This window comes from Palaemon carinicauda, chromosome 37 (genome assembly GCF_036898095.1).
Source record: "Palaemon carinicauda isolate YSFRI2023 chromosome 37, ASM3689809v2, whole genome shotgun sequence".
Lineage (NCBI taxonomy): Eukaryota > Metazoa > Arthropoda > Malacostraca > Decapoda > Palaemonidae > Palaemon > Palaemon carinicauda.
The window spans coordinates 55,796,010-55,808,027 of NC_090761.1; the positions used below are offsets into that span (position 1 = coordinate 55,796,010).

General features: G+C 39.9%; 1 protein-coding gene across 1 annotated transcript in view; it reads left to right on the forward strand.

The window, feature by feature from the left end:
• The window catches only part of LOC137629698 (CD209 antigen-like protein B), a 15,990-nt gene extending 4,891 nt beyond the window's left edge, over window positions 1-11,099 (forward strand). The window contains exons 3-7 of the mRNA XM_068361257.1: window positions 172-255; window positions 2,249-2,401; window positions 4,236-4,341; window positions 9,562-9,672; window positions 10,905-11,099. Coding sequence (XP_068217358.1) covers window positions 172-255; window positions 2,249-2,401; window positions 4,236-4,341; window positions 9,562-9,672; window positions 10,905-10,944 — 494 coding nt within the window. The 3' untranslated portion in view covers window positions 10,945-11,099. The remainder of the gene's footprint in view (window positions 1-171; window positions 256-2,248; window positions 2,402-4,235; window positions 4,342-9,561; window positions 9,673-10,904) is intronic.
• The last annotated feature ends 919 nt before the right edge of the window (window positions 11,100-12,018 follow it).

A 12,018-nucleotide genomic window follows, 5' to 3' on the forward strand; every position in this document is an offset into this window, starting at 1 on the left:
AGCTGGTGTTCTTGTGTTTGTTTCCCTTTTGAAATGTGGGTTTTCAATCAGAACTTTTGGAATTTTATAACATCTGAAATTTGAAAAATATGGGTTTTCCCTGATTATTTGCACCAGAACAGTTCAAAGTACGTACCTGTAAATACACCAGGGACACTTGATTCATTTCAGTCATGGACAAACTGTCTTCTACAGATGCAATCATAAACGAAACATTCTCCAAGCTGATTGAAATCGAGATGAACAGGAATGTTGGTATGTGATTGGTTGGTTAGTCAAAGTTTAATTCTAATATCTAGTTTTCAGAGGAACGAACACGCACAAAACACACATATCCTATATACAGTTAATATACGATATGTACTATATCATATATGAATAAATAAAAAGTGATCCTTTCTGAGTGGAGGTACCTTAACTTGGTGAAAGTGATTGCATATAGCAATGGTCTGCAAAGCTGTACTAGTTAGGTTCATTCATATTAGGTTGGTTTGCTGTGAGCAATCGCACAAAAGTTTTCCACCATCACCAATCCGCAGTAGCCAGCGTGGTAATGAAAACTAGCCAAACCACAGACATGAATCAGGACATGTTTGAGGCCTTTGTCCTGCAGTGGACTAGAAACGATGAGTTATTCATTAGAAAATAATGTTGTCATACAATAGGAGAAGAAATTCCAGATCTTCAATTATTTCTTTTAATTACAGCAGAAAAACTTTTAACAGAGCATATATTCTATTTCTTTGCATTGAAGAATTTTTATCAGAGCATTTATTCTATTGCTTTACATTAAAGAATTTTTATGAGCATTTATTCTATTGCTTTACATTAAAGAATTTTCATCAGAGCATTTATTCTATCTCTTCACATTGAAGAATTTTTATCAGAACATTTATTCTACCTCTTCACATTGAAGAATTCTTATCAGAGCATTTATTCTATCTCTTCACATTGAAGAATTTTTATCAGAGCATTTATTCTATTTCTTTACATTGAAGAATTTTTATGAGCATCTATTCTATCTCTTAACATTAAAGAATTTTTTTTATGAGCATTTATTCAACATCTGTAGATTAAAGAGTCTGTCAGAGCAATTTATTCTACCTTTGTCTATTAAAGGATTTTGTTGGAAAGATTTATTCTACCTCTGTACAGTGAAGAATTTTGATCAGAACATTTATAAGACCTCTGTACAGTGAAGAGTTTAGATCAGAACATTTATAAGACCTCTGTACAGTGAAAAATTTTGATCAGAACATTTATAAGACCTCTGTACAATGAAGAGTTTAGGTCAGAACATTTATAAGACCTCTGTACAGTGAAGAATTTTGATCAGAACATTTGTAAGACCTCTATACAGTGAAGAATTTTGATCAGAACATTTATAAGACCTCTGTACAGTGAAGAATTTTGATCAGAACATTTATAAGACCTCTGTACAGTGAAGAATTTTGATTAGAACATTTATAAGACCTCTGTACAGTGAAGTCTTTTGATCAAAACATTTATAAGACCTCTGTACAGTGAAGAGTTTAGATCAGAGTATTTATTCAGCTTCTTTTCATTGAAGAGTTCAGATCAAAACGTTGATTTTACCTCTCTACATTGAAGAATTTCAATCAGAACATTTATTCTGCCTCTATACATTGAAGAGTTTAGACCAGAGCATTTATTCAACATCTGTACCTTAAAGAATTTTGATCAGAGTATTTATTCCGCCTCTGTACATTCGAGAATTTTTATCAGAACATTACTCGACCTCTGTATATTGAAGAATTTCGATCCGGACATTTATTCTGCCTCTGTACATTGAGGAGTTTAGATCAGAGCATTTCATCTGCCCCTATACATTGGAGAATTTTGATCAGAACAATTATTCTACCTTTACATATGAGAATTTTTATCACATTTCCTCTACATCTGTAGGTTGAACAGTATAGAAGGTCTTCAACTTAAGAACTTAATTGTTTACACGAAGCTGTTTGTAATTCAAATTGTTCGTAAGTCCAATTTTCTTAAATTTTGGCCTAGGGTAGGCCAGCTAAAAGTCAACAAATGGGTTTCATATGAAGTAGATATTAGGTTATTAAAAATTTATTTTGCTTCTGTATTAAATGATATAATATTGTTTTGTTACAGTATTTCTTTATCTTATGTTTGTTATTTTCAGTCGAATTTGTGCTTATATCTCCGAATGTTTGTAAGTCGAATGGTTGTAAGTTGAAGACCTTCTGTAATCCATTCCCAGATCGTTGCAAGCCGGGATGGCATCACTTCGAAGACTCCTGCTACTTCTTCAGCTTCAATGAATTCGACTGGTTGGGAGGACGCCAGGAATGCCAGAAGATGGACAGTGACTATGCCAAAGTCACATCTACGACCGAATGGAATTTCATTGCGAGTAAGTTCATGCAGGGATTGCGAGTAGAGTCTTCTACGTATATTCGGTGTACCTAGTTTAAAGCCTTAAAAGTTGAAAGGCCACTCATGAATGGCAGAGGCTAGGGGCAGTGCCATTGCCAATCAAGCAGGTCAATACTCTAGAGACTGACCATATGATCAGCGCCCAAGCCCCTTCTCCATCCAAGCTAAGACCGAGGATGGCCAGGCAATGGCTGCTGATGACTCCGTTGATAGACCTATAGGCTCCCTTACAGCCCCCACCCTTAGCTCACAAGGATGGTGAGATTGCAGCGACCATAGAATCTATACAGTTTGAACGGGACTCGAACCCCAGTCTGGCGTTCACCAGTCAGGGACGTTACCACATCGGCCACCCGATTATGAATGATCTTCCTAATCGGGTAGTTGAATCGGTAGAACTTCAAAAGTTCAAACTTCCAACAAACGTTTTTATGTTGAACAGGCTAACATAAGTCTCTTTTTATAGTTAATATATGAAAGATTTATTTTAATGCTGTTACTGTTCTTAGCATATTTTATCCTAATTGATCATTACTTCTCATATAGTTTACTTATTTCGTTCTTTCCTCTCCCCATTGGGCTATTTTACTCAGTTTGAGCTTTTGGGCTTATAACATCCTGCTTTTCCAACTAGGGGGTTGAACCTTTCGAGCAAATGGTATTGAAGGTCACTGCCGCTTATAAAAAGATAAGTAGTGACATTTATAAAGAAGTTATTTATAGTAAATATCTGTGAAACAGTAATGATTATATTTTTCATTGTCTTTTTTGAAAAACAAAAGTAACTTCAGCTTTTATTATTATTATTATTATTATTATTATTATTATTATTATTATTATTATTATTAATTACTTACTTACTAAGATACAACCCTAGCTGGAAAAGCAGGAGGCTATAAGCCAAAGGCCTCCAACAGGGAAAATACCCCAGTGGGAAAAGGAAACAAGGGGGAAAAAAAAGTATTTTAAGAACAGCAACAACATTGAAATAAATACCTCCTTTATAATCTATAAAAACTTTAACAAAACAAGAGAAAGAGAAATAAGATAGAATAATTTGTCCTCTCCAATGCCTTCTATCAAGGGCACCCTCTTCCACCAAAACCTCTCATCTCCATATCATCCTTCACCTCATCTTTCTATTTAATTAGTTTAACTTAATACCCGTTGTTTATCTAGTCTTCAACATTTGGAGAACTTCATGAGTTTATTTTAACCGAGTTGAAATTTGACTTCTGTTATTTTTAGAAAAATTTCTCTATTTCTCTCTGTATTTCTGTCTGTTTGAATACTTACCGAGTTTGTCTGTTCCTTTTTCTGCCTGATTGCATACTTACTGAACTTGTCTGTTCCCTTTTCTGTCTGATTGCATACTTACTGAACTTGTCTGTTTCTTTTTCTGTCTGTTTTAATACTTACTGAACTTGTCTGTTTCTTTTTCTGTCTGATTGCATACTTACTGAACTTGTCTGTTTCTTTTACTGTCTACTTGTATACTTACCGACCTTGTCTGTTCCTTTTTCTGTCTGTTTGAATATTTACCGAGCTTGTCTGTTTTTTTTCTGTCTATTTGTATACTTATCGAGTTGTCTGTTTCTTTTTCTGTCTATTTGTATATTTACCGACCTTGCCTGTTTCTTTTACTGTCTGTCTGAATATTTACAGACCTTGTCTGTTTCTTTTTCTGCCTATTTGAATACTTACCGAGCATACGGTTCCTTTTTCTGTCTGTTTGAATACTCACTGAACTTGTCTGTTTGTTTTTCTTCTTATCTGTTACACATACACATTCAAAATAATTTTTTTTACAGGCCAGATCTCGGGGAACTCCTGGATAGGCCTGACTGACGCGGATGAGGAAGGTACATTGAAGTGGATCACAGACGGTACAGTTTACAGCGACAAGCAGGATTCTTGGTAAGTAGAGCTATTATTATTATTATTATTATTATTATTATTATTATTACAAGCTAGGCTATAACCCCAGTTGGAAAAGCATGACGCTATAAGCCCAAGGGCTCCAACAAGGAAAAATAGCCCAGTGGGTAAAGGGAACAAGGAAATAAACAGCAAGAAAAGAATAAATCATCAAAATAAAATATTCTAAGAAGAGTAACAACATTGAATCAGATCCTTCACATAAAAAAAGAGGGGGAAGGCCATGGTACAGAGGCTACGGCACTACCAAAGACAAGAGAACAATGGTTTGATTTTGGAGTGTCCTTCTCCTAAAAGAGCTGCTTACCAAAGCTAAAGAGTTTCTACACTTACCAAGATGAAAGTAGCCACTGAACAATTACTTTACAGTAGTTAACCTCTTGAGCAAAGAAGAATTCGGTAATATTAGTGTTGTGAGGTGTATGCGGACAGAGGAGAATGTGGAAAGAATAGGCCAGACTATTCGGCGTATGTGTAGGCAACGACCAAATGAGCCGTAACCAGAGAGAGGGATCCAATGTAGTACTGTCTAGCCATTCAAAGTTTCCAATAACTCTCTGGAAGTAGTATCTCAACAGGTGGCTGGTGCCCTGGCCAACCTACTGCCTAATCTTTTAATTAAATGGGTTAATGAATGAACTATTGGATGAATGTGTAAGTATTCCCGCATGTGTTTATACATCTCAGATGAGTATATGCATAAAGAATTAATAAACGAATAGTTGTATGCCTCACATGATATTATTATTATTATTATTATTATTATTATTATTATTATTATTATTATTATTACTAGCCAAGCTACAACCCTAGTTGGTAAAGCAAGATGAGGAAAGGAAACAAGGAAATAAATAAATGATGACAACAAATTAACAATAAATCATTCTACAAACAGTAACAATGTCAAAACAGATATGTCATATATAAACTATAAAAAGACTTATGTCCATGGAACACCTGAGAAGCCAGTTGGACATAGGAGTCCCTGGAACACCTGAGAAGCCAGTTGGACATAAGAGTCCCTGGAACACCTGAGAAGCCAGTTGGACATAAGAGTCCCTGGAACACCTGAGAAGCCAGTTGGACTTAAGAGTCCCTGGAACACCTGAGAAGCCAGTTGGACATAAGAGTCCCTGGAACACCTGAGAAGCCAGTTGGACTTAAGAGTCCCTGGAACACCTGAGAAGCCAGTTGGACTTAAGAGTCCCTGGAACACCTGAGAAGCCAGTTGGACTTAAGAGTCCCTGGAACACCTGAGAAGCCAATTGGACATAAGAGTCCCTGGAACACCTGAGAAGCCAGTTGGACTTAAGAGTCCCTGGAACACCTGAGAAGCCAGTTGGACTTAAGAGTCCTTGGAACACCTGAGAAGCCAGTTGGACATAGGAGTCCCTGGAACACCTGAGAAGCCAGTTGGACATAAGAGTCCCTGGAACACCTGAGAAGCCAGTTGGACATAAGAGTCCCTGGAACACCTGAGAAGCCAGTTGGACTTAAGAGTCCCTGGAACACCTGAGAAGCCAGTTGGACATAAGAGTCCCTGGAACACCTGAGAAGCCAGTTGGACTTAAGAGTCCCTGGAACACCTGAGAAGCCAGTTGGACTTAAGAGTCCCTGGAACACCTGAGAAGCCAGTTGGACTTAAGAGTCCCTGGAACACCTGAGAAGCCAATTGGACATAAGAGTCCCTGGAACACCTGAGAAGCCAGTTGGACTTAAGAGTCCCTGGAACACCTGAGAAGCCAGTTGGACTTAAGAGTCCCTGGAACACCTGAGAAGCCAGTTGGACTTAAGAGTCCCTGGAACACCTCAGAAGGCAGTTGGACATAGGAGTCCCTGGAACACCTCAGAAGGCAGTTGGACATAGGAGTCCCTGGAACACCTGAGAAGCCAGTTGGACATAGGAGTCCCTGGAACACCTGAGAAGCCAGTTGGACATAGGAGTCCCTGGAACACCTTAGAAGGCAGTTGGACATAAGAGTCCCTGGAACACCTGAGAAGGCAGTTGGACATATGAGTCCCTGGAACACCTGAGAAGGCAGTTGGACATATGAGTCCCTGGAACACCTGAGAAGCCAGTTGGACATAAGAGTCCCTGGAACACCTGAGAAGGCAGTTGGACATATGAGTCCCAGTTGGACATAAGAGTCCCTGGAACACCTGAGAAGGCAGTTGGACATAGGAGTCACTGGAACACCTGAGAAGGCAGTTGCACATAGGAGTCCCTGGAACACCTGAGAAGCCAGTTGGACATAGGAGTCCCTGGAACACCTGAGAAGGCAGTTGGACATAGGAGTCCCTGGAACACCTGAGAAGCCAGTTGGACATAGGAGTCCCTGGAACACCTGAGAAGCCAGTTGGACATAGGAGTCCCTGGAACACCTGAGAAGCCAGTTGGACATAGGAGTCCCTGGAACACCTGAGAAGCCAGTTGGACATAGGAGTCCCTGGGCAGGCAGTTGGACATAGGAGTCCCTGGCACACCTGAGAAGGCAGTTGGACATAGGAGTTCCTAGAACACCTGAGAAGGCAGTTGGACATAGGAGTCCCTGGCACACCTGAGAAGGCAGTTGGACATAGGAGTCCCTGGAACACCTGAGAAGGCAGTTGGACATAGGAGTCCCTGGCACACCTGAGAAGGCAGTTGGACATAGGAGTCCCTGGAACACCTGAGAAGGCAGTTGGACATAGGAGTCCCTGGAACACCTGAGAAGGCAGTTGGACATAGGAGTCCCTGGAACACCTTAGAAGGCAGTTGGACATAGGAGTCCCTGGAACACCTGAGAAGGCAGTTGGACATAGGAGTCCATGGAACACCCGAGACGGCAGTGTCACGACAATGGCAATTAGAATAACATTAATATTCAAGAGGTGGGTTAGACAAAGTTTAATTTTTATTGACCAATATATTTTCACAACAAATCATACACAGGTCTGAGCACTTTTAATTAAGTCTATAACTTTTCAATGTTTTAAATCAAATACGTGCTCTTCATTTCATGGTAGCGATTTATAAAAAAAAATTGTGAGAATAACGGTCAGGGGACGAAGACTTAACATTTACGTTAGTACAGTTTTCATTGGCAATATAAAAGTCCAAGATAATTTCTAAGTCTAAAAGAGAGGGTTTTGGTTATAGCAAGCAAAGGGGCAATAATTATTACAACTTCTCCTTCTGAGGTCTTAGGCCCGACTGATGCATGTCCTGCGGGCATTGTAAGGCTTCACCGGCATTGTAGGGTGTGACCCCATGACGTCAGAAGAGAAAGACCAATCATAGCCCTATTCTTCACAGTGATCCAGATACAACCGGCAGGCCTACGCCCTCCTGAACTGTTGTTCCCTCAAGCCCCGCCTTTAGGCTCCCCCACAAAATCTGCAAGATAAGGAGGGAGGCAGAAAAACATTCGTTGGCAGTTTGGCATGGAGACAAACCTCTTCTCCAGTGGATGCTGATAAATCACACATCCCCCAAGCGAGCCGGTGACCAGAGGTCATTCACATGAGAAGGTGGTTGGACATTGGAGTCCATGGAACACCTGAGAAGGCAGTTGGACATAGGAGTCCCTGAAACACCTCAGAAGGCTGTTGGACATAGGAGTCCATGGAACACCTGAGAAGGCTGTTGGACATAGGAGTCCATGGAACACCTGAGAAGGCTGTTGGACATAGGAGTCCCTGGAACACCTCAGAAGGCTGTTGGACATAGGAGTCCCTGAAACACCTCAGAAGGCTGTTGGACATAGGAGTCCATGGAACACCTCAGAAGGCAGTTAAACATAGGAGTTCCTGGAACACCTTAGAAGGCAGTTGGACATAGGAGTCCCTGAAACACCTCAGAAGGCTGTTGGATATAGGAGTCCCTGAAACACCTCAGAAGGCTGTTGGACATAGGAGTCCCTGGAACACCTGAGAAGGCAGTTGGACATAGGAGTCCATGGAACACCTCAGAAGGCAGTTAAACATAGGAGTCCCTGGAACACCTCAGAAGCCAGTTGGACATAGGAGTCCCTGAAACACCTCAGAAGGCTGTTGGACATAGGAGTCCCTGAAACACCTCAGAAGGCTGTTGGACATAGGAGTCCATGGAACACCTGAGAAGGCTGTTGGACATAAGAGTCCCTGGAACACCTGAGAAGGCAGTTGGACAAAGGAGTTCCTGGAACACCTGAGAAGGCAGTTAAACATAGGAGTTCCTGGAACACCTTAGAAGGCAGTTGGACATAAGATTCCATGGAACACCTGAGAAGGCAGTTGGACATAGGAGTCCCTGGAACACCTGAGAAGGCAGTTGGACATAGGAGTCCCTGGAACACCTGAGAAGGCAGTTGGACATAGGAGTCCCTGGAACACCTGAGAAGGCAGTTGGACATAGGAGTCCATGGAACACCTGAGAAGGCAGTTGGACATAGGAGTCCCTGGAACACCTGAGAAGGCAGTTGGACATAGGAGTCCATGGAACACCTGAGAAGGCAGTTGGACATAGGAGTCCCTGGAACACCTGAGAAGGCAGTTGGACATAGGAGTCCCTGGAACACCTGAGAAGGCAGTTGGACATAGGAGTCCCTGGAACACCTGAGAAGGCTGTTGGACATATGAGTCCCTGGAACACCTGAGAAGCCAGTTGGACATAGGAGTCCCTGGAACACCTGAGAAGGCAGTTGGACATAGGAGTCCATGGAACACCTGAGAAGGCAGTTGGACATAGGAGTCCATGGAACACCTGAGAAGGCAGTTGGACATAGGAGTCCCTGGAACACCTGAGAAGGCAGTTGGACATAGGAGTCCCTGGAAAACCTGAGAAGGCAGTTGGACATGACTTAGCAGGAAGACCTATAGGCTCCCCCAAGACCCCTATCCTTAGCTATACGAGATGCTAACGCCAGAGCCCGTGGCTAGCATATGGCGAGGCCATCTAAAACGAATTAAAAATATCCTTAGCTCACGAGTTACAGCGAGACTCGAACCCTAATCTGGTGAACACCAGGCAAGGACTTTACCAACTGGCTACCACAAAAAGAAAAAAAAAATGCGTCAATTTTGTGTACAGGTTCCACCCCAAAGCCAAAGCAAAGTCCTTCAAAAGAAGGCAACCGTGTTTCCCATACAAATGGAAAAAAGCACGCTAATAGTAGTAGTAGTAGTAGTAGTTTGTGTCCTATACGCAACCTTACTAAAAAGGACTTTTCCCTTTCCCAGGTGGCACAACGGACAGCCAGATAACCATTTGGACCACGAGGACTGTGTCCACTACTGGCTGATGTACGATAAGCTTCTGTGGAATGATGCGAAGTGCGAGGCAAAGTTGCGGTAAGCAAAGATTCTCTCTCTCTCTCTCTCTCTCTCTCTCTCTCTCTCTCTCTCTCTCTCTCTCTCTCTCTCTCTCTCTCTCTCTCTCTCTCATCCTGATGCTTTCAAAAACATATTGAAATTTTTGAAAAGGTCAGGGGAATCGTACTACAGAAGAAAAATTGTAAGGTAATTTTAGAAATTCAGTGAAAGTTATTATTATTATTATTATTATTATTATTATTATTATTATTATCATTATTTAAGTTACAACTTTAGGTGAAAAAATCAAGATGCTGTGAACCCAAGGGCTCCAACAGGGAAACATAGCCCAGTGAGGATAGGAAACAAGGAAACAAATAAAGTATAAGAGAAGTAATGAACAATTAGAATATATTTTAAGAACAGTAACATTTGAATAATTCTTTCATATATAAACTATAAAAACTTAAAAAAAAAAAAACAAGAGCATGAGAAATAAGGTAGAATAGTGTGCCCGAGTGTACCCTCAAGCAAGAGAACTTGGGCTTTTCCAACTAGGAAAATTCTTTACTCAAGGGGCTACGTTCCTCTTGGTAAGAGTAGAAAAGACTCTTGACCTATGATAAGCAGCTCTTGTAGGAGAAGGTCACTCCAAAATCCAACCACTGTTCTCTTGTCTTGGGTAGTGCCATAGCCTTTGTACCATGGTCTTCCACTGTTCTGGGGTAGAGTTCCCTTGCTATTTTATCTTTTTTCTCTTCCTCTTGTTCTTTTTTAAGGTTTTATAGTTTATAATGTATATGAGTGATCCAATTTAATGTTGTTAATGTTCTTGAAATATTTAATTTTAAATGTTCATTACTTCCCTTGCATTTTATTTATTTCCTCATATCCTTTCCTCACTGGGCTATCTTTCCCTGTTGGAGCCCTTGGTCTTATAGTATCTTCTTTTCCAACTAGGATTGTAGCTTAGCTAGTAATAATAATAATAATAATAATAATAATAATAATAATAATAATAATAATAATAATAATAGTGTGGCTTGGCTAACAACAACAACAACAACAACAACAACAACAATGTAATCTAAAATGTCTTATATACTTGATATGTCTTTCTAATTCCTTTTTCAGACATTGATTTTAATCACCTTCAAAATTTCAGGCGTCAGACTTAAAGGAATTAAGGTCACTTGTGTGATTTTGATTTAACATTTCTTAAATTAACGTTAAAATAGATATAACTAACATTTTTTTTATTCAATTTTCAGATACATATGTGAAATGGAGGCACAGACTTTAACCGTCTGAATGGAAGAAGATTGACTAAATGCCAGAAAACACCAGAGAAAATATTGTCATAATTTTTCTTCATATCCAACATGTTGATCCTTCATCGTCAAGTCTTGAAGGAAATTTAATGTAATCATAATTGTAGAAGATATGAATTTATGTTGTTTAGATTACCTAAATGCATTATATTTTGGTTAATTTTACAATTGGCCTCTTTTCTCCTGAAATAAAGCCGACTAAAAATAAGTCTTTTATTGTATACTATGTTTCTTCGAATGTTCGGTTGGCTAAACGTCTCATAAAAGTCTTGCTGTCAGGAAAGTAAGTGAAATAATTATAATAAAATTTTCATAGGAATATAACCATTACCAAGTACCCTAAGATCTAACAGAGAAGAAGAAGAAGAAGAACAAAAAAATTGTATTAGGCCTATTAAAGGAAAATCTACTTTCGACGAGCAGACGAAAGTCTGTCAAACATTTCCCGTATTTTTTCAAACCACATATTAACACATCTGTTAACATTCACGTTACTTCTGCGCGCGTGTGGATGAGAGAGAGAGAGAGAGAGGGGGGGGGGGAGGTAAAGCGGTTGTTACATAAGTGTCAAAATTCCAGTTTTAGGGTCGTCGAAGAAGTACCTCTGGTCTCTCTACTGCGAGAGAGAAACCTGCATATTAGATTACTTCCTGACAAAGCTACTCCTTGTTACCAAAGTCATAACCTTGAAACGAGGGTTTGTGTTAGCCTGTTAAGTCACCGTAAGGAGCTTATGTTTTAAACGCTAGAAAACAGGGTAGAACAAAAGTGGCTAGCGTACTAAAATTTCCACTGTATCGCTGATGTTTTTCAACTCTATATGATCCAAGGTAGGACAAAACTGGGTAATCAAGATGGATGCTAAAATTTCCACCGATTCGCTGTTCTTTCTTTTCAACTGACTGCTTTAAAATGGAAAATATATTCTTAGGCCTATCCCAAGAGGAACACGCACTATGCGTAAAAATGAAAGATAAGTGAGACTATTAGTAATGAAACTTTTGTTTCTATCTTCCATTGCCTCATTCTCATACGATTTATCCAGGACTTCCCG